A 27,893-nucleotide genomic window follows, 5' to 3' on the forward strand; every position below is an offset into this window, starting at 1 on the left:
GTGGCCCTGCGCTCACGCCGCAAGGGGGATCACTGTCGCCCCGTTGGAGCGAGTGGAAGCTCTGTGGAACTGCTGTAATCATGGAGGTCGTGGGTCTCCGGAGAACTCCAAATCGGATCAGCCTGGACGATATGCCGTGCGAAATCCTCATAAACATATGTTCCTATCTGGACTACCAAGACCTGCTCCGGTACGAATGTTCGCATTATCCCCTGGCGACCCGCGCTGCGTCCAGCGAAATCAAACGTCCACGAGGCGTCTGCTACTGTGCGATGTCCCCGTCACTGCCCGCCGAACCGACTTTCGTGCTTTTCGCTCTTCCTAACGCTTCTAATTTATCTCGATTAGTGGTTTCGTTTCGGGACCTCATTTAGCAATCGTCGGCCAACAACGCCTCAGCGGACGTCTGGCGTACTCGTGCGTGACGTTCCCACAGTAGTTGTAATTTTATGGCTGCAACAAAGTGTCGACACATCGACATGTTTTCACAGACGTCTGAAGGCATTGCTCTTTTTTCATTTAAATTGGTTTTGGCGTTGGGCAGTAATAGCTGCTAAACGACAACGTTGCTGCGGTTCCTGTAGCTACCTTCATGCACATATTTCCCTGCGAATTCGGGTTGTCTTTATGGCGGCAATTCCGATGTGTGCGAACACCTCTACGGTGTTGGTAAACACGCGACAAAGTACCTCTATCGCGTTTCGGACTTGTCTGCGTTCTCTGAGAGTCTCGCTACCAGAAATTTTCTCTGCAGGCAACCAGCCTGTACCACATCTAAACGAACATGTGTTATGACCGCGATAATTGCTATAACTTTTTAAGAGCTTCGTAAAAATCAATGCGGTGAAACAGCAAGAATCTTGAAGCTGGTGTCACTGGTGGTGACACTAGCCTCTGAATTTCTTACTAAGTGATCATGCGTTCAGCACCGACCGGCTACAATTATGCGATTGCCAATGTGCCTTGATATAAATAATTACAAAGTTAATGAATGAACATTGACGGGTAACCTTACGGGCCGTATAGCGTAAGCTCTCATGAACGCCGCTGCCGTGAGCCTTGGACGGTCAAAATTGTGGTTTCGTCTTTTTTTCATCGTCAGTAATTGGAGGAACCTGTCGAAAAACCGGGTATATTGTCAATGAGGCCATATGCAGATTCGTAGGTGTTGAACTTTTTGTCGATAAACTGGTGGCCATGCAGCTTGTCGTCTAGATGAAGAAAAAAGCCCACTGGCCTCGTGAATATGGCGCTAAGTTGAAGGATAAAAAAATGGGGGTGTTACGTAATGCACGTAGTCAAAACGTAGACGATAGTTGCAATCTCGAAGCACAGTGATGCCTTTCCGAGCTCGAGGAACCCAAAGCTATCATAACTACACTTGTGCAGGGCCCCCCACGAGACTGTGCGAATCTCTGAAGAGCCTTCCGTCTCCTGTTTCCTAACCAAGCTCCACCTTTCTCAATCAGACGACGAACAAACCTTTCCCAAATCAATCGAAATGCCTCGTCTATTCTTTCATTCTACTTGGAAATCTTTTTGTACTAAGAAAAGAAAATTTGTCCATATCCAACGTACATGTTGGAGCCTATGTGGAGGATTATTTACGAGTATGGATGACTGGTGTTTACTGTCATCCTATGAAATGTGTAATCTCATGGAATATGTATTTTTGTGCATCACAATGGTTGCAACTCTTGAGTCACATCGGCACATACCTAACAACCTGGAGGTTGTTGGGTATGCCCATTGCAGAAGAATTGGCCAATGATGAACACGCACCCAGTGGCAGATGCCACATGGCTGAATAATAACATTGAGTAAATCAACGAAGCTACCCAATCTAACACGCTGTTCCATTAAGAGGTGGGTGTGCTTTAAAGGACCGAGGTGGCACTTACTAGCACTACTTTGACAGTCAACTTGCAGAGTTTACGGAAGCCCATTCTCTGGCACTTGCATTCAGAGCACATATAAGCTTTGGATGTATATCCACGAGTATATCTGGCAAGGAAATGCCAGACCCCTGTGAACAGGCAAAAAGAAAAAGAAAGGTTTGCTTCAAAACTGTAGACCATTTTCCTGTTGACGTGATGCACACTCTAAAAGGCGGTCACCTACAAAATTTTCTGGAAGTGGCTCTGCTTTCAGAGTTGTCACGGAAGCTGCAGGTGCGAAACCTCAGCCAGCGTGGGAATGATGTGAGGTGCATTGGATTTGGCTAAACTTTGACCTTCTGGCTTCAAAAGACATTGCACCCGCTGCGGTGACAGTGTATATGGCGCTCTGCTGCTTAGCAGGAGGCCGCGGTTTCGATCCCTGACCACAGGGGCCGCATTTCAATGAGGGCAGAATGCAGAATTGTTTGTGTGCTTGTCGAAGCTGAATACAGTAACTGTGCTCGGGAGAGGATGAACAGAAGAAAACAGATGAAGTGCTTCGTCCACATCTTGTTGTTCGCTCTGTCCCTTGCATTGTTACTCTATTTAGCTGCAACGTGCACCAACTGACAGAAGTTGGCACTCCTTTGAAGTTTATGTTTGCGGTAAAGAATCGCAAACGGTCAATATTAGTCTGGTGCACTTCACCACGGTGTCCCTCATAACTCGGGACATTTTTTAAGGACGTCAAACCCCACAATTTTAATGCCATAGCATTAAGGCCGCCGTGTTCGCAGAAAATGTAGTGTCGGCATCAGCGGAGTTGTCTGTGAGCGAAAATTTCCGTATATGTTTAGGTAGTACATGCCTATCATATCTGTATGACCTGCGGTATATACAGGCTATACTGCCACACCATATTATCACTAAAGTTGCTCATACCTTGTCTTGCATCCTTCATAAAGTCATTCCTCGGAATATTGAGAATGAGGGCCCCCAAACAAATGTCATGAAACAAAACACCAACAGCGCACGGCTTGTATGTTAAATCTTCTCAGACTTAAATATTAGAAGTGCGAAAAAATAACAGAAACCTGAAAATGATGTAATTCTGGGGGGCACCCGGGATCGGCTCATGCAAGAGGCCATTTTTTATGCCAGAAAGCTTGCTATCACGCATAGCATTCGCTGCCAACGTTCCCCGTAGACATTACGGTTACATAGGCTGCAGCTGCCAGTAAGCATGAGAAGCAGTTGGGAATCTTCTAACGCTATTGTGTTCCACTCTTAAAGGCAAAGCTTAAGCGTCGCCCAATTTTTAATTCTTATAGTGACTTTGTCACTTTGTGAAGGGGTCATGGTGAACTAATGGCGGCATTATAAATGCATTGATTTTATATTATTTTGTGTGTGCTTGGAGGCCTATTCATTTTGTGCATTTAGAAAAATATGACGTTTTGGGAATTTACAATGGTAAAGCCTGATAAAATGGTGCCATAAGAACCATGATGACCATAAGAACCATAAGAACCATAAGAACCAAAATGATGCCATAAGTCTTAAGTCATAAGCACAGAATTCCACCTAATACCCAGCCGCTGTATATGCAGCTGGCTATGGCTAGGGAGAAGACACGGACCATGCAACAACAGTCTAATGAAATGTGTCAGCATTGAAATAGAAAGGTTAAAGGAAAGACTCAAAGTAAATGTGACGGAAGATGCTAAAATGTGAAGAAATGACCTTAACATATGCTAGATGCAAATACAGTTGTGTGATGCAGATGGCAAAGATGTGTACAGTGCTTGCATGTGAAAAAATATATATATAAATGCATAAGTCATTTCGTTCGTTAGGACAGACATTAAGAAAGGTTAAGCACATCATAAAGTTTATCGAAGAAGGGAGAGATCAAATTTGGACAAGCTCTTGTCTGTGTAGATCGCTATTCGCTATGCAAGTTATGCAGTTTCTGTAGATTTATGCTTGAGTGCTGATTCTTTTTATTTTTTTTATACATTTAGTACACATTTTCTGACTTGGAAAGGAAGCAGCAGCTGTTTACCCAGCGTTTATATCCGTGCCGTGAACATTTACATTCGTGCAACCTTGATATTTTAAACCAGTGCAACTTTCTTTTTCCCCCTCTTTCTTTTCTGTCTGTTCAATTTCCTATTGCTGGCCATTTTTACATGCTGTCTGTGCTCTTTCGCAGCTCCAAATGCGCTAGTAGTGCCACAGAGGAATCATTTATGGCTTAGCAGCGTGAAGTACCTGTACATGAAACACACAGACAAGCACTCCATTTTTCGATGTTAACTGCTGTGTGTTCAAAGCTTGAATGTTTACTTGTCTTACTGGATATTAAAAATGCTTGATTGCGATGTAAACAGTTATGCTACTATGTGTTATGCACAGTGCAAATGAACAGCATGCCACCTGTGCTTTTTTTTTCTTCTTTTTTCTTCTTCTTCTTCAAAGATGTTACTAGCACATCAGTGACTGAGATACAGAGGATTATGGGCACACACCAGAAACACTGGGCTATAATTGGTATTTACTTGACCCTGGGCTACACCAGGCAGAAGCTATGCCTAACACAATTCTTACTGTCGTATGCATGCTACTTTGACAACTTCACTGCGGCGTAGGTGACGGTGGGTCAGGACAGTTATTCTGCAACGTGCGCCTTGCTAGGAATTACTAGAATCTGCTTAGTAGGAATGTTGACACTTGCGACTGCCTCTGAATATCTGCCTCCAAATTTGCTGCGATGTGTGTTGGCTTTCCGCTTGTGGTTTTCTCTGGAAATGTTTATTATGCTCCGCGGAACGAAACTTCATGGATTGCTCATGTATAATATTGCGCAATTTAGGGATCAGTGTAATTGAAACCGATGCTAATGCCCAGCTGCCAGCCAAAAGGATATGCCTTGACCATCAACTGACCTTATTATCGCAACAGCAACACTTTCAATGATGTAATTTCTTAAAGGTTGATTAGTGGTACCCCTTCTTTCAATTTCACATTTTGATTTGTTGTTGTGCGTGTGGTGTCTGCCTCTTGGAGATGCAGAATCCCACTCTCTACAAGCCATAAGCAGTATCTCTTTAATGTCTTCGAAGAAAAAGAAAGTTATCTAACAGAGAAACTAAGGTAACCCATTTTGCCTTAGTCTTAGCTTTTCACGTTCCTTCTCTAATTTCCTCGGGGTGCTCTGTTTTATTTTTCTGTGAAATCATTGCACAAATGTGTGTATTAACTCCCTTCCTGATTTGTAAGTGTGCTTTCCCACACTGCACCTATCACCAGCCAGTGACGACACAGGTTGCGACTCGCGAATCGCCAACTTGCTTGACCAACGTCAGAAATTTTCTGGAAGTGCACGAATGCAAAACACGCTGATCAATAATATTGATTTCAAACCAAGGGAAGCAAACAGTAATTGAACGATATTAATTCAGAGAGAGCGAGGAGCAAGTGCGTGGCTTAGGAACTGAAGTGCGGTGTAGCTATGTGAACTACTTGAGATTAGTGCAAAAAGTATGAATGACATATTCACTTTAACGTCAATATTAGTTTCCCTGTTGAATTATATTCAAGGAAGCATTTTGATCACTATTTCTCAGCCCTCTAATTTCTGAGTGTCGACCTATGCTCGTCTAAGTACATTAGCACTTTGACAACAGATTTTTTTAAAAAAGACGGCTCTGTTAACACGATTCCTTCCTTTCAGAGGCCTATATCGACTGCAATATCTCGCTGCTGATAACAGCAATGCGGAAGCCTGTGTTGTCTCTTAGTTTGTGAGCGACGCACAACGAAAGGGTGCTATCGCAGTGGAAGCAGTTCAGTCGTGCAAGCTGCCACTGATAACTCCTGACACCTTTCACTTTTACATGGATCCAGTTCAAACCATATCTTGAGAAGTGCGGCGTTATCTTTCTGCGAAAGGAGATTCTGGGTTCTCGACACACTGGCTGCTATGTAATGCGCTGTCGGCCACAGTCGATCAAGGCGCTTGAGCTACGCATCAAGTCAAGTTTTGACATTACGTTACATCAACTTTTGTCAGTGGAACTGCAAAGAGAGAAAACCAGTGTTTAGTGCAAAAATAACATCCCTGTACGGGCAGAAAAGGAATGCAGACTCCTTAGCGCCAACTTTCAACAACTTGATTTAATGAATGCCAAATCACAGATACAAATAGGCTAAGTGTTATAAATTATACATCATGGAAAGGTGTGACTCTCGCAGAAATTCAGAGAAAATAACAGTGCCATTTTGGTGCATGGAAATGGAACCTTCTTGTCGTTCATCTGGCCTTCCAGGCAAGCGATGTGATGAGATTATTAGTTTTACAGTATCGTGCTAATAGTTTAAAAGAGTTGAACGTTGGGCTAGTTGGTATTTTGGCATGAGGACCATCTTGATACAGCGTGCAACGGGACGGCACAACAGAAGGGAAGACAAACACACGTGCTATGTTAATAGGGTTTGCGCAAAATAAGTAGCAGTATTTCGTGTGCTTTGACTGCGAAATGAATGAGAAGGAGACCCAAGGGGCCCGAATTTCATTAGTCACAAGCGTATGAAGCCAAACAGATAACAACGCCAAGGAGAGGATAGGGGAATTCATCTGTAGCTTTTAACTAATGTGTAGCAATCATAAGGTAAAGGGAAATAAAAGTGGACAAAACAAAGACCTTGTCACTGGTGGGAGCGTAACCCGGAACCTCGACGTTACACGTGTGTTGCATTACCAATTGTACCACGGTGATGGCTGTTCCCAAATTCTTGGGTTCTTACGAATGTGTACAACATGTAACTCGGGGAGTGTTAGCCAGCGCCCCTCAGAACCATGGTGGATCATCTTTTTTGACCAATGCCATTTATTAATTGAAAAAATAATAATAATGCGGCAAAAGCACACAATTGAAAGGCATATTTTGGTGAAGTTCGGCGTGCTCGTGTGTCTGTACATTTTCTCATGGCTGGGAAATGTGCTGCCTAATAAAAAATTTGCCAAAATGTCTTAAATGTACTTACGTGTGAAAGATGGTATTGTGCAAGAAGACACTGAAACTCAGTGGGACATTTTTGCTGTTTTTATTTTTAACATATTAGCTGGGAAATCGTACTAACCAGGAATGTATCAGCGAGGTTCCACTGTGTGCATGCATTCAACTGCCACAAAGTGTCCCGTCATGCAATCATTTTAGTTGGTTAGGTAAATGAACAGATTTATTAAATTCCTTTGGCAGATTCTCACATCTGAATTGGACTTGTGTTTTAACTTCCTTCCCTTTGTTCTTAATTTTAAACATTTTCTACGACTGAATCTGCAGGTGTAGCCGCCTGAGCCGTCGGCTTCGGGATGTCTGTGCCCACGACCCCCACTGGCGCGGCCTGTGCTGGAAGTACTGGCTGGAGACAGAGTAAGGTCGCTTTGGTTATTAAACTTGTACAACTGAAAGTTGAAGCAGTGATAATGTCATGTGATAGTGACAGGTACTGGTTGGCACGCAGGCAAGCAGACATGAACATCGGAGAAAGAAATTTCCTGAGTCAAACATTGCAAAGAAATGTTCACACTGCTTGCCGCAAGAATGGAAGACCAGCTCAGCCTGTTAACCATCTTTACGAAAAATAAATTGTTTATTGGGTGATCTTGTACGGCACAAAACAAGCTACTACAATTTGGCAGCAATAATGGCAGTATTTGGAGCTCACTCAGCTATCTATATATGCGTCATTGTAAGTTCCAGAGCCGTGAATTGTCCTCGTGTCATTTCGAGAATCTACTACTGCAGCGTTTGCAGCAGGCATGCAATCTGATTAGACAGGCCCCCATGTCTGCAGTTACAGCGCCCTTGGCATAGTACAGATGATTTGATTTGATACAGTGAGCCTCACAGTGAAATTAAGTAGTGGAAACAGTGATGATTTGATGGTTGTGGTCACCAGCGAAAATTCAAACAGAATATTGGCCCTGTCTTCTGTAGCGTTCCTAGTTAAAGGACACAGTAGACGTGAAGCATTGCTGTCGAACTGGCGCCCATCTCTTCTACATTTTTATTCTCACTTCCTTCTTCTCTTCTCCTGTCCCCTGGTTCGCGCGCTTCTTCATCTTCTATTCGAAGTCTCATACCGCTTCACCCTTCCAGGTTTGTTTTGCTAACCCCTCCTGGGGTAATACTTGAAAACGTTTCCAATCGAAGCATTCAACTGAGCCCCGTTCACCAACGTACCACACAGTCTTCAATATTCCTTTCTGAGTGGCTGTCTTTGTCACAGAGTAAGGACCATAAAATTTTGCACTGGATTCTCTTACTCCTTTCCAATTAGAATGAGGTCGGTGACTTGAATGTCTGGGATATCTGAGCAATGTCTCTTGTCAAAATTTTTTTTTATTCGTTTACAGTACCTCTCCTCTTGCGATTTTTGTTTCCTCTCCTCGACGATCTTGAGATTTTCTAACAGCCCCACGGTCCGCCTGAAGAATAGGGGTCTCTCCTGAAGAAGTGGGCTGCATCCCAAGCCACTGGTGTAGGTGCGACTGTGATGTCTTACAGCTGCTTCTAAAGAGCATTTCCATCCACCAGGGAAACTATCGTACATCCTCATGTATTGTTTCACATCTCGTATAGCACGCTCTGCAAGCCCATTCGCCACGGGATGGTATGGCGCACAGAATTTGATTGATATATTGTGGTCTCGCGCCCATCTTGCTAGTTTTTCACTCTTGAACGCTGGACCGTTGTCACATACGATCGTCCTGGTTGTCCTAACCATATCCCATTGGAGGAGGGCGGTGACACTATTCGCATCTTCTTTTCCTGCCCGTGCCGCGACCATCCTAGTGCACTCATCTATGACCAGAAGAAAAGCTTGCGTTTTTTGGACTCCCCATTTCTTACTTAGCTCGGCCAAATCCAGGTGTGTAACTTTAAAAGGCACGTTCAAGTGGCAAGGTATTATCATGGCGTCCGTAGGCTGCTTATATTTCACTTTGTTGACTTGACAAATGTGGCATGAACGAACGTATTGATTGACGCCTTCTTTCATGTGACGCCACGTAAATCTCTTGACTAGCTTGTTGTAGGTGCGCCAAAATCCGTCGTGTCCTCCACATTCTGGGCTATCGTGGTACAAATAAAGCACCCTGGAAACTAGTGTTGGTGGGACTTGATAGCGACCTTCCATAAAAATCAATTGTTCAGTGCCTTCCCACAATTTTACTTCATTGATTTCTTGCGATTGTTCTTTGTTGGCCTGTATAATCAGTCTAGACAATTCATCTGCATCAGTCAAAAGGGGTCCTGGTCTGTGGGAGATAGTGAAATCAAACTGCTGCAAGTAGTTCACCCATCTGGCAATACGTCCCTTAGGTTGGGTCATATTCAAGAGATGAGTGAGTGCCTGGTGATCCGTGAACAAAGTAAACTTCGCACCTTCTAGGTACGTACGGAAGTACCCAGAGTTGCCAGCATCTTCAATAATGTGCAGATCGTACCACTTCCGTGCAACACCTCTTAAATAACTACGCATGTTAGTAATCTTGTCCTCATTAGAGTGCCATTTGTTCTTCCCAGCGGCATATTCATAGAATTCAAGCCAACTTTTTGGGTTTGAAGACATGCCGTCGAGCGCATCGGGTTCTACAAAATTAGTCGCCGGCTTCTCAGCGTTTAGAGAGCTTATAAGCGATGTCACCAGTTGGTTTTTTTGCGCAATCTGTTTTTGTTGTAGCCGAAGAGCTTTCAAAACGAGGCTCACCTCTTCTGTCGAAGACCGTGACCCAGAGTCCTTTCGACGCATCGGTTGAAGAACTAATTCGTTGAAGATCGCCAGACACAAGTTCACTTTCACCGCACCCTTCCGATGTAGTTCAGCAATGTCCATGGAAGCCTTCTCTAAAACCAGGTTCACGAGTTCTGCTGAGTTGAGTTCGCGAGGTAGTTATACCGCTGGTTTGTCTTGAGCTTGGTACCTTGAAAAGATTATCTTCTCTGCGGAGGTCTCCTCGAGGAAAAATGTCACCCACATGTTGGAGTCAGTTGTCGACTGCGCCAAAATAATGTAGCGTTCCTAGTTAAAGGACACACTAGATGTAAAGCATGGCTGTGGAACTGGCGTCCATCTCGTCTACACTTTTATTCTCGCTTCCTTCTTCTCTTCTCTTGTCCCCCGGTTCCCATTCTTCATCTTCTATTCGAAGGCTCATACCGCTTCATCTTTGTCGTCACTTTCTCACTTCATTTGTTTTGCAGTGTGTTTTTACTGTGAACCATCGAATCTAGCATACCACATGCTCATGCATCTCATTCCACATTTACATTACTATCAGACTAATATCGATGTATTATGACGCAGTCTACATTTGGCAACACACTTATATTTGCATGCTTTCTCTATTACGTTATATCACCAAAGTGTATAAAAGCAGACCGCGTACAACATGCAATTACACTAAGGCCTCGTTTTATAACTTGGCAACATCATTGATTAGGTGAGTTGGCTCTGCATGATTCAAAATGTAACAGTGTGGCTTGGGACAAAGATTCATTTTGAATCTCGTTATAGGGATAGCTGAAATTACTTCATTACCATCCTCTCAGCCAGCACTCCAAAGTGCCACCCTGAGCAATCACCAAGAATATAAGAACAGAACATGGTACTTTTAATCCCTTTAGGCTGGATTTCAAGTGGGGGCAAAGTCTGGCTAGCTCTGCAGTCCCAGAAGTCACACAATCACTCTACACAGGTGTGCCGCTGGGCAACATCGCATTCACACAGCAGGATCATGTTCGCAGAATCTGCATGCGTACTCTCGACTCCAATGCTCACCTGCATTGCCGAAACACCAGAGGCGTGAACGTTATGTTCTGCGCCTCGCTCATGGTGCTAGTTCATATAGGCCACGCAATCCGACTATCACAGTTGTGTTTATTGCCAACAAAGCAACAAAGTTGAAACTCGCCTTTGTGATCACAAGTGTACTTCTGTACCAGATAGCTCGCCGAGCAAGCAAAGCAAGTTCAGGCCATCTTGACTTACTTGACGTTGATTAAGCTAGACAGACGACAGATGAACGCCAAATTTGGATGGAAATACCGGCCTGCATTTTCCGTCTAACCTGCAAATGAAGAAAGCCGGACTTGGCAAGGGCAGCAAGCTGTGATGATGCACGCGTCACGTGACGCATGTCCGCTGCAGAAATTCCTGTTCCTCATCATTGTGTGAATGCCCTCTAACTGGATGTGTCCAGCAGTTTGTCCTGGTCCCTATTTCGGTGCATTCACACTGCGACACTTTCTGCCGCACGAGGAGCCACGCGATAGTCTGAGACAAAACGGCCACGTTGACACCACATATCTTGTAACACACAACAAAATGCGTGTTGCTGCCCACAAACTCTCACAAGATGCGCTTTGACTTGCCAGGTTAAATCTCGTAAGTTTGTTCTGAATTCATGGTTGATGCAGTGGTATTTTGTACCTGTCTGTCCAATAAAAAAAAAACACTGCGCACATAACAAACGTAGACATTATATTAGGTGGGTAAATATGGTGAAGAGCTTCTATAAAAAACACAGATTGCACCAACGTCTCGTTTGGTTTTGTGCTGCTTTAGCATCGCATACATTCGCACTTTATAGCCATGACGATGGCACGATAGCGAACACCATGTTGATTGTGCTCACAGCTTTACAGCGCACGTATGACTGTACTGCCAGTCTCAACTAACGTGTGTTGTCTCGACTGCACGCTACGTGCGCAAGATGTCGTTCACTCTCACCAGTTGCATTGCACCGTACCTACATATACACAGTGCTGAATAAATCACTTTCTTATTTATAGACCAGTGAATTCTGCAACGGGCTGGAATGATCACTTTAATTTCAGAATAAATGCTGCATGCCCATGGTGAAAGCTCAATGCGGCTCACAACAAACATGGGATACACATACACAGGATTACTCCACAGCTATTTTAATGCACATAACATCCATGTGCCACACAGTACACTTGTCCTGCAGGCTTCTCTTCACACGAACCACGGCACAAATTCACGAAGCGCTAGCAAATATGCTTGCAAACAATGACGCGACTGGCCATGCCTGTGCCATTTGCAAAATGGCTAACCGAATATTTACAATCGCAAGCAGCTTCTGCCCCTATCCGCTCTGTTCACTCGTAATCCCACGTCTGATTGGCTTGCGACTAGCGATCCTTTTATCTGGCGATAAGAATCTGCCTTGGACCGATCAGCATGACAAGGGCTGTCTTGTGGCGTAGGTTTTTCGGTTGCCGACCGTAAATCTTCTGGTGCGAATAGGGCGGTTGGTTTTGAAGGTCCAGTATGTGCTGCAAACCACAATGCCTTTAGGCATTTTGTGTTTCAATCCAGAATCCAGCTTGATAGTAACTCAGCCAAGGCACACAGAGCATATCCTGTGCAGAGCACATCAAAGTCATCACCGGTTGTAGAGTGCAGTGGTAGAGCATGGGAGTTTTTAATTGCCATATTGGGCAAGTTCCAAGTGGCATCACAAGCCGGTCTAGCCGAATTGGCATGTAATAAGCATCAATAAATCATCGTTCAGAACTGGGAAAGGGGTCATTTGTTAACTTATGGTCAATATTCATGACGTTAAAATGAGATATAAAATTAATGGAAAAAACGAAGGGAATTCCTTCATTACATCCGTTAGTTCATTATAAGCTTACAGCAATAAAAGTTCTTTTTTTTTTCTCTGTCATTGTGTGTCACACAGTACTTCCTTGCTCGGCAAAGTAGGTTGCGAAGCAGATCCAGACATGATGTTTGCTTGCCATAGCCAGCCGTCGTGCCTCTAATGCTTGCACCTCATTGCTGCCGCCGCAGGTTACCAGAGGGCGCCACGTGGCGATCACACTTCCAGGAGCTGTACCGCGACCTACGGCGGTACGTGCACTGTTATGCAGCCATGAAGGCCGCCTGGCAGAAGATCAAGACCTTCATGCAGCAGCACTGTCCGGTCATCGCACAATCCATCAAGGGTAACGGTGTGCACCTGACTGTTTTATTTGCTCAAAATTTCCATAGAGCCACGTTTTTTATTTTAGACTACTGCGACCACCAAGGTAGCCTAGTGGCTGTGATGTCTGGCTACTTAGTACGAGGTCACGGGTTTGGCTCCTGGCCAGGACGGTCACATTTCGAAGGGGGCGAAATGCAAATACACTCGAATACTTGGACTTAGCTGCACGTTGCAAAGCCTGAAATGGTCAGCTTGGAATTCATTCCGAGGCCCTTTACTAGGGCATCCCTCATTACCTCTGTGCAGTCACGGGACGTTAGGCCCGCAATTTAGTTTCTTTCCTAACATGGCAGCCAGCAAACGCCCGCACTGTTCACCAATCACTGCGCTCAGGTTTTTGAAACCTGCAGCCCATGGGGAGCTTTTTTTTTTTTCCAACGTAATGTGTTTTGAAGAGCTCTTTGTGGTGCTGCATCACTTGTGTCAAGCAGCCCTGAGAAAATGAGTATCTTGCCATTCGTGCCCAGCCGGGACAACAGAGGAGCAGCTCGACGCAGCGGAGCGCAAGCTGGGCGTGCGCTTTCCAGACGACCTGCGGTGCTGCTACCGGATCCACAATGGGCAGCGGCTAGCTTCACCAGGGTGAGCCACCCGGTCCTTTCACTAAAATCCTTGAGACTCTGGTGACTTCTTCGTTACTTGATTACTGCAAGGCACGGTTGTGAGCCCCCAGTTTAGAGACTCCCACGACACCTTGAGATGAACCCTTCTGTAGCTTTTGAAAACGTTTGAGAGGACTTACCCACAATCTGAAGAAGCAGGCAGCTTGCACGTGGCAATGGACAAATGCACACCATGTTTACTCAACTCTAACGTCCCTTTGGATGTAACATGCACCTGACTTTCGTGACCAGAAATGAAAAATGCAACAGCTTTGACTGTTCACTTACCAGATTTTTTCATTGTAAGAAATTGATAGCTATTTGTTCTCGTTTAGAAAAAAAAATTTATTGTGTCCACACAACAGTGGCACGGACATCACCCACTGTCACTGTTGGATGGCCTCCTCCTCACTCTATCAACATCCATGCAATCTCATCATCGGTGTTGGCGATGCCATTTGAGATACTACACATTTCTTAAATGCCTCGCATAATATTTAATGAACTTGCAAAGTGGGCACAATGTTACAGCTCCCATAGCTGCAGCCAATGTGTGGATAAGTTTGGATGACAGTACTTGATATTGGCTTCTAGCGCGAAGTGAAACACGGACACAGAAAGGAGCAGACAGGACGAGCGCTAACTCTCAACTAAATTTTTATTGAAACGAAGAACATATATATAGGTGATTGCAAAAACCGTAGCATCAGAACATGACAATGTAAAAGCATCAGTTAAACATGTCAGTGGGTAAGGAAGTCAAAGAACAAAAAAAAATTATTTCAGATTAGTACACGTATTGCGAAGGTACTGGAATTCGCAATCTAACAGAGACAACGAAGCATGACTGACACAAGTGTCTCCTAATCTTTTTATGTGGAAAGCCTCGATAATTTCCCTCGTGGTTTGGCATCTGTGTCTAGAAAGAATTTTTGTGTCTTTAAAGAAAGGCTTGCATCCACAATCGAAACAATGTGCGGCTAAATGTGATGCGTTAGGGTTGTTTAGTGAGTTTAGTTAGTGTTTAGTTGTTTAGTCTGCTCCTTTCTGTGTCCGTGTTTCACTTCGCGCTAGAAGCCAATATCATGTTACCGTACCAACTCGCCCAGCTGTCTATCCTTTTGCATGACAGTACTTATTAGAAGCTGGCAACTATACTTATCACTATTGCAGTTTTGGTTTCATACTCTTTTCAAACTCTCGTGCCATCTTTTTAATTAATTCTTCTTGAATGACAGGGTGTATTAGAATCAAGTAAGTACAGTATCACCCTAAAGTTAGCATTGTTTCTCTTTAGCGCCCATTTAAAAGGTGTAGGCGATGCAGTAAACTTTGGTATCAAAGCTGGAAGCACTGGTTCGATCAGCTGGGCACCATTGCTTGAGTACTGTGTTCATTGAACCCAGACTGTATCTAAGTGTGCATCACCCTTTTGGAAGTGGATTGGGGACTTGGATTCTGGAACTCAATCCCTTAGTAAGCATTGAATAGGGCACTGTGGGAAATCATTCCTTAAAGTCCCAAATTGATTCCATGCCCTTTCCACCAATCTTTTTCTTTGCCGAGTTTTTGAAGAGTGTGGAGAACAGCCACACTTATTATGGCTTACTACAATCTGAGCAAGATAGTTGCCCCTTAAGGGAGCCCTGAAACACTTTTTTTACTATTGCAGCAGCCCCTGCTTCATATTATCGGCAAAGCTGCAACTCCTTTAGCTTGCCCCTCCCTTTAACAGAAGTGACGTTTGGCCGAGTTGATGTAGCTTCATCTTAAGCAGCGGCGTAGGACAAACAGGGACAAGAACGAAAGAAGCAACTTCTTTTTGTCCTTGTCCACGTTCGTTTTGCGCTATTACTTAAGACGTTACTGCTCCCTAGCTGACGTTGCAGACGGCTCCTCCTGCATTACTGAACGTGGTTCCCCTTGCAGGTTGATGGGCAGCATGAGCATTCCGACGCACTACCGCTCGGAATCTCTTTTGGACCTGGAGACAGCCATCGCAGGATTTCAGGTCGGGGGATTCCAGGTCTCTATGCACAAAGTGGGCATGCACAAAGTAGCATGGGAGCCTGCGTGTGAAACCTTACTGGAAAGGACACGTCCTTATAGCAGACGACATTCTTTGCCCAAAGCGAACAAGTGTGTAGAAAGAAGTAATGTGAGCAGTATTAACTAGCGGAAAGTTTGAACTTTTATTCAAAGAAGCCGGACCTAGTTTATTTTTCGCATTATCACCCTGATTGTGTGCCTCATGTTTACGAGGTTTGCTGAGAAACAAAAGCAAAATAAAAAAGCACATAATGGTAAGAGTGAAAGGCAGGCTAGATAGCTGAATCCTAAGGATGACAAGAATGTTGGAAGTGTAGGACACGAAGTCCTATCAAAAGACAGTACAAGCGTTTCCTCACAACTGATCTTTTTCTTTGAAAAAAAAAGTGTTTGATATATGCACACCTTAGCAGAAAAAGAAACAAGTGCTCAAGTGAAAGAATGCTTGCAGAGCAAGGCGTGAGCATGGAGCTCTGCCTTATCAACTGTTAACAGGATCAGCTTTTTCCTTTGTCTTCATTTCCTTGAGATGCAGTTTCCCAAATATACTTTTCTGTTTGTAGACTGCTCATAATCTTTTTGTGTGTGATAGCCCTAGTATCTGTTCATGCATGAATTTTTTTCGGTGCTTTTTTCTTGCATTTTCTGCACGCATATATATATAACGAATGTCTCTTCACCAACAATTTTGTCATATCCTTTTTCATTTTGTGCATGTGTGTCCCATGTTCACTTTTAAAGCAATACTGGCGTGACATTTTCACCGCGTCTCTCTTTTTTTCTTTTAGTAATTGAAATTGTTAGCCTTCTAAATCCTAGACTTAAAATTCTGGCAAGCATCAGAGCACCCTATATAAATGATCATACACGATGCACTGGCTTGCTTCGTTTTTGCAGTTGCTTTGGAAGCCAAGATAAATGTGCACAGCACTCTTGTTTGGTTGCTAACAACATCATCATAACTGGCCTCACTGCTGCATGATTTTAACTAATTTCGCTCTGTGTCATGCCATCAAGATGCAGTTGAACGTCATTAAAACGAAGTGGAATCTGACAGGAAAATATGTTTGTTAAATACGATATTCCATGTAAGCATATATTTGCTACACACTAATATTGGCAAGAAATATTTTATATTTACTACGTTGTTATACTACTGCGTTATATCGTAGACGGCACCAAGTCCGGTGTCTCGGGACCAGCTTTAGCGTCGTCTTAAAATACCGTACAACTGTTAGCGAACTTTCACGATTGCTGTGTCTGATCATTTTAAGTGTGAGAAGCATACGCTAGAGTTTCTACAAATTCAGAAGATGTTTCCAAGCGCTCCTTTAATTTAATTATCTTGAGAATGAACAGTGGGGTCTCCTTATCCCTCCCTCTCTCTCCACACGAGTGCAGAGCAGGGACGGCCTACAGGGCTGCATGCCGCTGACCTTCTGCCTACACTCGGGCCTCACCCAGTTCATTGCGCTACACGACATGGACGGCCACGCACCAGGGTGCGTCTTCTACCCATCGCAGGACCTCACCCAGGGCGTGCGGGGGCACCCACTTGACGCCTTCATCACCGGTGAGTGTTATGCCTTCTTCTTCTTCTTCTTCTTCTTCTTCTTCTTCTTCTTCTTCTTCATCATCATCATCATCATCATCATCATTATTATTATTATTATTATTATTATTATTATTATTATCGTTATTGTTATAAGAATGGATGTTTGTTCTCTCAGCTCAAAACAGTGTACTATGCCACAATCTTGTAGCAATTCCTTTTGCTCTTGTTTTTGTGCCACTCTTATCATTGATCTTTAATGGCTGGCTGAATCCGGCTGATGATGTGGGCGGAGCATCGCTCTGACCATTGAGAACGAAAAGCGCAAGAAGGAATAGCAGCATCGAGAATGCATCACCTGGAAAATCACGGCCCTGGGCACCGTCTGGAACCGAATTCGGCCAACGGGGCCCCGAGGCATGTGAGCTTTTTAATCGTCAGCCATTGCGGAATGAAGGCCTCTTGCAGGGATTTGTGATTCCTCACCCGAACCCAGCCTGTCTCTGCGAATTTCTTATTCACACTGACTGATTACCTGACTCTTTCCGTCGTTTTCATCCCTCGCTAGTCCTCAAAAATTATTCCTTTATATCCAAAATCACTGTATTTTTTTTTTAGAAGTTCTTAGAAGGGTGTCATCTTATGCACCAACTCCAAGTTAGTATTACTATTTTCATACTCTACTTTAAGCCATATGTTTTTCCACATCATAACCCCAACCACTTTTGTCCCTTCCCCAGTAGCCCTGTGGTTATGGCATTGATCTTCTGAGCTCAAGGCCGCGAGGACGATCTTCTCTGCAGCAGCCACATTTCAATGGGCGTGAAATGGAAGAACGCTTGTGTACTTAGATTTAGGTGCACGTTGAGAAAGCCCAGGGGATTAATCTGGAGTCCCCGATGTGCCTCATAATCGGATCGCGGCTGTGGCACATAAAACTTGTGGGGACCCCTTTTGGGACCCCTGTCTCCCGTTCACGCGCGACTTGGGCCATTCGGCCGCGCGATCGCTGGGGACACGCAGTTCCAAGCCTTATTTTGGATAGCGTTCATTCCCCGCGGCCGCGGGCGCCGGCGCGACGCGGAGCCTGCTGCTTGCGCGCGCGGCTCACGTTACGCCGTGCGCCGCGCGTAAGAACAGTGCCTGAGGAGCGGGCCCCTCTCGCCCTCTCTTCGGTTTCTCTCTCCTTCAGCATCGGAGGTGCGCGGGCGCTTTCGCCCGGACAGATTGACTTTCGGTGCTCTTGGCTGTCGGACGTGCGGACCCTCTTGGTCCCGCGCCCCTCTGAGCAAGGCGGCCCCCTTTTTTGTGGCGAACCTGCTCGGAAGAGCCAGCGTGGCGGAGCAGACTTCCCGGGAGCTTTCACCCGTAGTCTGCGACTGCCACCCCAGTGCCGTATTCCTGTATTGTACTCGCATATTGTACATAGCAGGGAATAAACCCCCATTCGTTGGTGCCACGGCTGGAGTCGTCTCTACGCCTTGCCGGTGAGTCAGCGAACCCGCCGCGGCGCCCCTTTGCGTGCGCTGCGGAGTGGGGACGAGCTACGTGTCTCCTTAGACCTTAGCTAGCCGGGTCCGGGCACGTTAGCCCGAAGCCCCACAAACTCGAGCCTGTAAATTTTTGTTAGTTACTTTTGTGCCCTAGAAACCTGCATTGCTGACAGGCAAACAGGCCAACAAGGCTCAAGTTGCTGCGCAGAGGCGCAGTGGTGTTACCAGGATCACTCATATCAATCGCAGGCTAGTCGCGAGTCTACAGCAAAATACACTGTTTCCGAGCCAGGTATAAAGGACGATTCCGGAAAATCTGACAGCTCATTTTCTGTTGACTTTCACACGGATGTGGAATATTATTGTGGATCTGGTTTTGTGCCTTACTTAGGTGCTGTAATTCTGTCCTTTGTCACATCCATTTATGTATGTCTGTGGCAGTAACGAACGGAAAATGTAACTGCATCAGTGGAAAGTACAGTGGTGCCACCTGTCATCATTATAGCATAGGTTCGCCAGATGTTTCCCCATAAGGGAAAGAGTTTCTTGCACATGGCTGTCTGTCTGCAGCCCTGCTTTGCATAGAGCTGTCTCTTTTTTCAAGCCCTTGTGACTACAGTCAACGGCCGAATTTTTGGACTCTCTAGTCTAGGAACTGCAAAAATTGGGCAGTTGGGCGCTGTTCTGCACACAAGAACGTTAAATTTGGACGAAACATGCACCAAAAAGGGCGCGACATTGAAGGCATTGCTCACAGAACAATGACGCCGTCTGGTGCGAGGTCTTCCCTTCTCGCGCTCATTGGGAGCTGTGGAAAAGTGCAAACGTCATTGAGGCATATGTCACTGCATCAACGGTATCAACACAAGAGCAGGTTAACGAATCCAAGGGTCACAATCCTCCCTACGGAGAGTGCATGAACACTATAAATGCCAGCATGCCCTGCGCAACGAAGGTGAAGTGTCCCGTCAATGGTGCACTGCAGTGGTATGGAAAAAATTCAGAAGCATAGAGAGAGGGAGTTTGAGAAGGCAGCGAGGGCATTGCAAAGGAGGGGAGTGGTTGTTGCGCATTGTTAATCGGTGGCGCTAGTTATACGCTGCAAAAGCGCCCGTGTGCGTGGCCCTGGCTTAACTGAGATCTCGTTGGCGCCTTGGGCGCTTTGGCGAAGTAACATCTGCACTATGCTCCGCTAGGCATATTTTCGGCACTGGGTGTAGCTGAGCGGTGGCACCACCATACCAGCTAACGAGGCGGGTAGGCAGGTCAACGGCACGCCACCTGGCGGCTCTGCAGATGCAGCACCTGCTACGTTCACAACACTGTGCTTTGATGCCATCAGCAAGGATGATGAAAGCGGAGTCAGCGCCATTGCTGACAGCAGCAAATCCTTCACATGGAAAACATTACATGGAAAACACCACACCAAACAGCAGGTAACTTGATCACAAATCAGCTAGGCCTAACAAAGGCGTATAGCAAAGCAGCTAGGCCTAACAGCATAAAACGAATACTGCGGTTGCCAGCGGATTAGCGTGCAGGAGCCGGAGACACTGTCTTGGATAAATGCACTGTTTTGCCCACAACTCTATGGTGTATATGTATGCGTGTGTGTATATCACTGTATACATATACCATAATCATCACCCATCACCTGGAGTATCATGTCAGCCAAACAGCCAGGCTAACATCTCCAGCATGTCATTGAAGCTTCTAGCTGTGTCTCAAAATGGCAGAGGTTGCAGCATCAATCAATGCCGTTTCAGACCTGCAGCCACAGCAAAAGGCCTGAAAAATCAGACGGCGAAGGGTTTCAGCGTGAAACACTTAAGATGTGGTCGTACATTGGCTCTATGGAACACATGGCGGTGCCACGAAGGCATCCAAATTATCAGGCATGTGCGAAAAATCATTCGTTTAATGTACCTAGGAATTCATGCACTTGTTCAAACACAAGGGTGATTTGTATCTATCTTGGAGGCTAAATGGCCATGACCTTCTGCTGCTGTGCAAGAGGTCACGGGTTTAATTTTCGTTTGAAGCGGCTGCCTTTCAATGGTGATGGAATGCAAAAGTGCTTGTGTACCTTTAGATGTGTTCTTAAAGGGCCCCTCACCAGGCCCCACAGCAAATTTCAGTTACACGCTGGAAGTTGTTATTTGTCCTCTACTGAGCGTTCTGCAGCAAAAATTTTTCAAGTCAGCTCATTAATAACTGAGATAGAAATATTTCAGTGCTGCGAACCCATGATTTCAGCAGGCGGGCTCTACTGCCGAGTGAGACGCTCTCTCCACTCGCCCCGTCTAGCCTTCGCAAGCGAAATTCCTTCCCTGCGTTCTCCCATACCAGCCCTCAAGGATCGCGTGACACATACGTCACAGGCCCCGCCTTCTTTTCTTTTTTCCCCTGCGCTATGCATTTCCGCTGACCGCGCCGCTCGCAAGCTGTTGTCTCGTTTGCGCAGCGCACGATTTTGCGCACTGTGCACAAGGAAACATGACTAGCGGTGTAATTCAGTGCTACACGAATACTGAGGCAGAACAAGCGGATCGCAGAGTGTGATCACGTGCTGCAACACGGTAGAAAATGGCATAGTTTCAGTACCTGCGCACGTGACCCCACGACCGTGGGAACAAGCAGACGAAGCGGAAGTACAGTTTCTTGCTTCTCTTGTTTCTCTTGCTTCTGTGCGAAGTAAAACAAAAAACACAGACATTGCATTTGTGTGTTTTATTATTTCTGTAAACTAATTCATCAGTTCAAGCAACAGATCGCACAGATAACAGATGTCTTGAATAATTCTTGAAGTCACATGTCACCATGAGCGACGTCATACTGCGGATCCGATTACGTAGGCACAGGAGCCTGACTATGTCACCGTCCCTCTCCGGGTGGATTTGTCGCAGGTGAAGAGGGAAACGGCGTTCGGATTGAACTTTCAGGCCTTTCCATGGCGCTTAGCGATGTAATTCTTTGCAAATACGATTGGCACGTTGTGCGCTCTGCGCTTGTCAACTCAAAGTGGCCAGACCTAGTGAGGGCACCATTTAAAGAACCCCAGGTGGTCTATATTGCAGAACCTCTTAACTACGGCATCTCTGATAGTCCATGTGTTTGTTTGGGACGTCAAACCCCATAACTATATAAATATCTATCCTTCCTTCTACATTTACATTTTTCAGCTCGGTCCTTCGAAGAATGGTTCACCGGTTATGCTGACATGCTGGAAAACAACGAGTTTGTGGTAGTCGACAACCAACCCTACAGGTACCGTTTCTTTCCTCACTGACTCACTCGCTGCATCTTCGTGCGAGATGTTTATGGTGTGGCGTAGTTAAGTTTGAGCAGTTAAATGCAAAATGAGGTGAAGGAAATCTGTGATTGCTGGTGTAGAGGATTTCAAAAACGTTAATGTTTCTAGTTCTTGTCTGCTTTTCTAATTCCCCAGCAAGTAGGCAGGGCAATGTCTCAGTGCCTTCTTTTATACTCTCCCATAGGTATAGCCAATAACTCATCTAATTAGGGTTGCAGAGAAACCGAACTAGTTTGTTAACAAACATGTCAATGCCAAATAAGTGCGTCGTGTTGGCAGCCAGTCATTGTTTTCTTCAATAACATATCAGTCTCCTAAGGGGCTTTCGCTCTAGCAGGTTGACACAGGTCATGTGATTGACCCCTTCCTGGCCAAAAGGAACAGCTTGCGAGTTGAGGCCAATACTTTAAAAATAAACCTTGTTCTGAAAAAGCACTTCTTTGTCTTGATAAGATACCTTGGTTTATTTAGTATGTTTTGCAACTAACACCTCCTACTGAACTTTTTTTTTAATGAAGCATTACGTGTAGTCCACTGTGTGATGGCTTTAAACTTTTCTGGGGTGCAATATCTTATAATGGTTTGGAAAGCGAACAGTTCGCTTGCTAGCCTTCAGATTATCGGTAACTGCATGCGTTTTTGTAATCAAAGAGCGATCTGTAAGCACTGCGGAGGCCTTTTTTTCTTTGTCTCTCCCTTTGTGTGACACACACATTTCATCACATTGGGCATCGTTTTCTGCATGGCAGCTTTGAGGCATATTGCCTATCCTTTGCCAACAGGTTCTACCATGTGCCAGGCTGCGAGCTGACGACGGACAACATCACCGTCTCCGTGGCAACGTGCTTCATGCCAGAGCTGAGCAGCGTGAATCCCCCGCACTTCTTCCACACCTACCGGATCACGTGAGTGCAGCCCAGCCGACTAATATTAAAGTCCAGTGAGGCTTTTGGCTTAGTTCTGTCTAGAAATTATACATGTTCTCTTTAGAAATCACGGCTGAGGTGAAGGTCCCAGCTCATCAATGTGTCCAATGTGGCTGTTGACTGTGCACGCCCGTGCATGCCTGTGTGGTATCTTTTGGAATAAATGCCCTTAAGGGGCTCCTCAATGGTATTTGGCATAGCAAGCAAGCAAGTACAGTGTGTAGAACACACCGTGATGTTATGGATTAGCTAGAAAACCTGCACTGCGAAATTTTATGCGCAAACGCAGCGCAGCCCATCCTCGCTGCACACATTAGGTTCAACGTAGCACTTGCTGGCGCATGCTTGGCTTCTGGAGGCGCCTGCAAATCGTGGCTCGATCCCTGCGTGACCCCTCCGTTGACGCTCTCGTGCCCTTTGAATTTTAGATTTTTCTCTCGAATAGCCCTGTCACAAGCGGTGTCTGGTCATGCAGCACATTCGTCCAAAGAAGCCGAGCAGGTGGCACACTACGTTGTGCCCTACAATTGCAGAGAGGACAGGCCGCGCCGCCATTGTGCATGAAATTTTGCACTGCAGGAAAGCTACCTTATAGGTTTTGCAAATCATTTATTATCTCTGCCTTGCGTCAGCCGAGTTCACCCCTACGCCTGCAAATTTCCTTATTTCATCGCGCAACTTAAATCTCTGCCACCCCCGACTGCTCGTCCCTTCTCTTGAGACCTATTGCAAAACACCTGGCACGTATTTCAAACATGTTTTGTACTGGATTTGTTCTTACACAATATGTATCCACTCCACACAATAACGCCTCTCTGGCTACAGAATAGCTTAACCAAGCAAAATACTAAATAAGAATAGTTGATGAGCAGTTTAAGAAACTTCAAGCTAGCTCGTGTGCTCTACCTCTAGCACCTTATATCACAAACTTTAAACAGTTTCTCAAACAGTAACTTTAGCATCAACTTCGTCATTTTGTCTGGCGTTAGCATTTATTAAGCCCGCACTTGGAGCTCCCGCTGACAATTTCAAGTAAGCTTGAACACAGGGCTCCCAGTGATTTGACATGCGGTCACGTAACCCAACCCAGCCACTCACTTCTCAAACCCAGCATGTCCATGTCGGAAGAGGCGTCGGACCACGAGAGCTGTCAACTGGAGACCCGCCACTGGATCATCACCGACGAGAATGGGCTTGAGGAACGTGTGGATGGCCGAGGCGTGGTGGGTGAGTAACAGTTGCGGTGCGACCTTTCGTTTTAGTGGGAAGCGCTCTTTGCCTCGTGCCTGGCACTTCGCAGTGGATAGTTTTCTGCCTCGCCTCATTTTTTGGGGTTCAGTAGTAATGAAGAAATGCGTACCAACTCATTCTTTTTTTGACTAGACAGAATTTTTAAGAGGTGACCTGTGGCAGGTAGCGCAATTCTATTCGTAGAACTGGATTGCCGAAAAAAGGGGGGGGGCGTTGCCAGGCGCCTCACAATGCTAGAGCGCTGAGTGCTGCCAGTGGTGGAGGAGCCATGGCGTCTCGATAGTGTCCAAGATTATACCAACGGGAAACGATCAGCATGGTTCAGCAACCGGTGCAATGTTGCATAATGTTAGCTCAACATTTACCTCTCAGACCAGAGCGCACGCACATTCTAGCTCCGCAGGGACACTAGCGTGTTTATACATTGCTGGCATCCGCACAATGCTACTGCTAGCTGCGACATGCAGGACGCTGCCCTTGAGCATTCGTGTAATTGCTATTTCAATAGAAAAAGAGTAATTCTTCCCTAGAGGCAACTGTCTACCGAACTACCCATGAGTGCGAGGAGTTGGAACACTCCAGTAGGTCTTGCCATCTCAGCTTGTCGCCGGCTGCTGCGCCACATATCACAGTTTTGCCGCCTCGATCGCCGGTCACTTCCGCTGCTCTTGCTTGCATTGCTGCGTACATTTCTTTCAGCGTTAGTGACTCTAACGCACTGCTTCCAGACACTGTGTACCTGCTGCTGCTTTTAAGAAGAAACAGATGTTCGAACAGCTGTAGCTTCACGAAGCTGTCCCAGGTGGCTTTATGTTCTGCAGTGCCTCTATTTGCAGTTTAGGATGGAAATAAATATTGATTTGTCTCAGTCGGTGATGGGCACCATCGTCACGTGTGTGCGTGTCGCGTCCGTGCCACGCAGGTGAGTACCCTGTGATGAGCCCTGGCGCCTACTTCTCGTGGGTGAGCTGCACCAGCCTGAGCACCACCTTCGGCAACATGAAGGGGCACTTCGTCATGCGCAACCTGCACACTGGTGAGCGAAGCCCATGTGACTGTGCTTCTGAGAAATGGTGCCCCGCAGTCTCTTTCAGATTTGTTCAAGCTGGGGAATGGGAACCATAAGCGTTGCTTGTGTTGAAATTAGGCATAATATGCGACAGTCGAGCACCTCTGCAACAAACGCCTCTGCACCAAAGCGACCTGTATATCGAAGGAATCAGTCTGCCCCGGTTCCATTGGGAACTGTGTGGGGCAAGATCTTTACGACGAAGTCACCTGTATAACGGATGATTTCGAAGGCCCCGAGTACTTCGTCATAAAGGCATTCTGCTGTGCTCGGTCTTTCATTTGCATTTTACTTTTTTTGCTTTGCTCTTTCGTGTATTAGCACGTGCAAAGCCGCCACATCTACTATCTCATCACTCGGATACTCAGATTTAGTATATTTTTGAAGAAATCAATAAAACTGCTGTCAAATGCTGCCACACTACTTGGCACAGTCAGGCATCTGCAGAAGCTCTGCCCCTGTAGCTCCGCCTTCGTTGGCACAGAAAATTATCTACAATCATACCAGCTGTAGCTGCCATAGCTGCACAACAGACAATGTGAAAGACCAGGCCGCTACCACATTCTGGTGGGGGTGGAATGCAAAAACGCATGGACACTTAGATTTAGGCACATGTTTAAAACAGCCCGGTTGGTTGAAATCGATCTAGCGCACCAGCCCAACTGCGGCCTCCCTTATAGGCCACGTGTTGCTTTAGTGTGTTGAAATGCCATCAGTCGTCGTCATTTTGCATGTGCAATGTTATGACTCTTTCTCAACGAACTAGAGTTGGAAGATGCTTTACAAACACGTGTGGGAGCCATTCACATAAGCTAAGTTGTTGCGTAGCAATGACAAGGAACTGTCAAAATATGAAAGAACACAGTCAGCGATGCCGTTATAGTATACGCAAGTCATGTTTTATACATGCCCATGATTAAACGGGGGGGATATCCTGTAATTACCCACCTAGTGGACATGTCCATTTCGTCTGCTGCTGAACTTCTGGTTGACCGGGCTGGGGTATGCGTCAGAAGGAGGCAGGCACTCCAGCCAATCAGCATTTCAGCAGCAGACGAAATGGACATTCCATTAGGTGGACACTTACAGAATATGCCCCCCCCCCCAAGTCCTTTCTTGCGGTTCTTGAAGTATGCCCATTTGGCCACCCGTGTGGCGCACTGTTTTCGAAGTCGCATGTGCATACCCGTAGAGGGGGTTTGAAGTGGCAGCGTGAGGGTCGACATGTTGTGGTCGGAGTTGCTGAGATACAGAAGCTCGTACTTTTGGAAAAGAGGGCTTCGTGCAAAGTACGCGCACTACCAGTGTCAAAAGCGTATACAGGATCTGTGAAAAGGCTGAACTTCCACTAAGCCTTAGCACATAGCGTGGAATTAGGAGTTTCAGCCTGCAGTAATGTTCGTAGCCAACCCATGGTTGCATTAACTTGGGGGCTGCATGCCCGAACTGAGTGGAATTTCAGCTTCTTCGTACAGCTTGTGCCTCGTGAACTTTTGGCAGTGACTGTACATGTGGGTTTCTGGCTCGCCGATCTTTACCCTCGCTTGCCGTTACTACATCCAATCAAAGAAGGGTGGTTCGCAATCCGTGGCAAATTTGGCCACATGGATCACGTTACTTTCTCATAAGAATGAGACGGTAAAGAGTAGATCCAGCCGGTGTCGCACTCCCTCGGCAAAGGAGTAATCGGCATCAGTTGGTTAATGTTGCCACATAAAATGCAGGGAAAAGGACAGACAGTTTGGTATAGGTTCAATTCCCTGAACAAACACAGGGAAGTGATCATCTCTCCTGACAGCACAGTCAGATGTCACAGGAGGCAATGCTCCAGCACTACAGAGCATTCACCCATTTCTCCCATTCTATGCTTTCTTCTTTCTTGGTAAAGGTAATCCATCTGCTATATTTAACGTCTGTAATGTGCTGTTCTAGCTTGATTTAGTGGTATGCTTTATTCTAGTGTTTTCTCGAACATTCTTCTCTCTCATGCAACGTATATCACAGCAACATTTTGCAGTGCCCTCCTACCCAAGCTTGCGTTAATCTGAAGCCGGGTTTCTTTTCGCATTATTTTTGTTCAAAACAAGTGGCCAACACCAGCGATAACAAAGGCCATAACATTATGCCAGCCAATGACAATGGAAAATGACAGAAACAGTGGAAATGTAAAAGAATCATTACATATTATGGCCCTTGATCACTTGTTACAACTCGAGAGCAACCAGTCCGTTAACACCTCCATGGTCATCAACTTTTTGCTTTGTTCCAGGCGATATGACCGAGGTTCACTGTCCCGTTTTCAACATGAAATGTCTACCGTACGTCACGTCGGCCGAGCGAGAAGCCATCAAGCGGCAACGGGATGCCGTCAAGAAGGCGCAGTGATGCCCGCGGCCTCTCTTGTTGCCGTCATTGAGTCAACGTCGCGGATGCTGTCTGCTCTTCCGCGTCACCAGCGGCATGGCCTGCAACGTTTCCTTAACACCAAGCTGCTCCTGCCTCAACAACCGCTGTGCTCTGGTTCAGTCAGGGAGCCAGCAAACTGATTGTCGTGACCGTGGGTTTAACACTGGCTGCCTGGAGTATAAAGACCGGGTGTTTCAGGCCGCCTGGTGCATTGTGGCCGTGATGTCAGCTTGGTGATGCAATACCAATAGGATTTTTTCCTTTTC

At 45.9% G+C, this 27,893-nt stretch overlaps 1 protein-coding gene across 2 annotated transcripts; it reads left to right on the forward strand.

Annotated features, from left to right (window-relative positions):
• The first annotated feature begins 19 nt into the window (after positions 1-19).
• On the forward strand, positions 20-27,893 carry LOC135904179 (F-box only protein 3-like). Of its 2 annotated transcripts, none has more exons than XM_065434798.2 (11): positions 20-190; positions 7,229-7,318; positions 12,771-12,931; positions 13,434-13,548; positions 15,498-15,579; positions 17,019-17,190; positions 21,845-21,929; positions 22,758-22,880; positions 24,013-24,128; positions 25,075-25,188; positions 27,491-27,893. In XM_065434798.2, the coding sequence occupies exons 1-11, from the start codon at positions 81-83 to the stop codon at positions 27,604-27,606; spliced, it is 1,284 nt and encodes a 427-aa protein (XP_065290870.1). In that variant the 5' UTR covers positions 20-80; the 3' UTR covers positions 27,607-27,893. The 2 variants fall into 2 exon arrangements, with proteins under 2 accessions (XP_065290870.1, XP_065290872.1); XM_065434800.2 differs by having other exon boundaries at positions 21-190; positions 12,771-12,925.

Source organism: Dermacentor albipictus, chromosome 10, assembly GCF_038994185.2.
Source record: "Dermacentor albipictus isolate Rhodes 1998 colony chromosome 10, USDA_Dalb.pri_finalv2, whole genome shotgun sequence".
Classification (NCBI taxonomy): Eukaryota; Metazoa; Arthropoda; class Arachnida; order Ixodida; family Ixodidae; genus Dermacentor; species Dermacentor albipictus.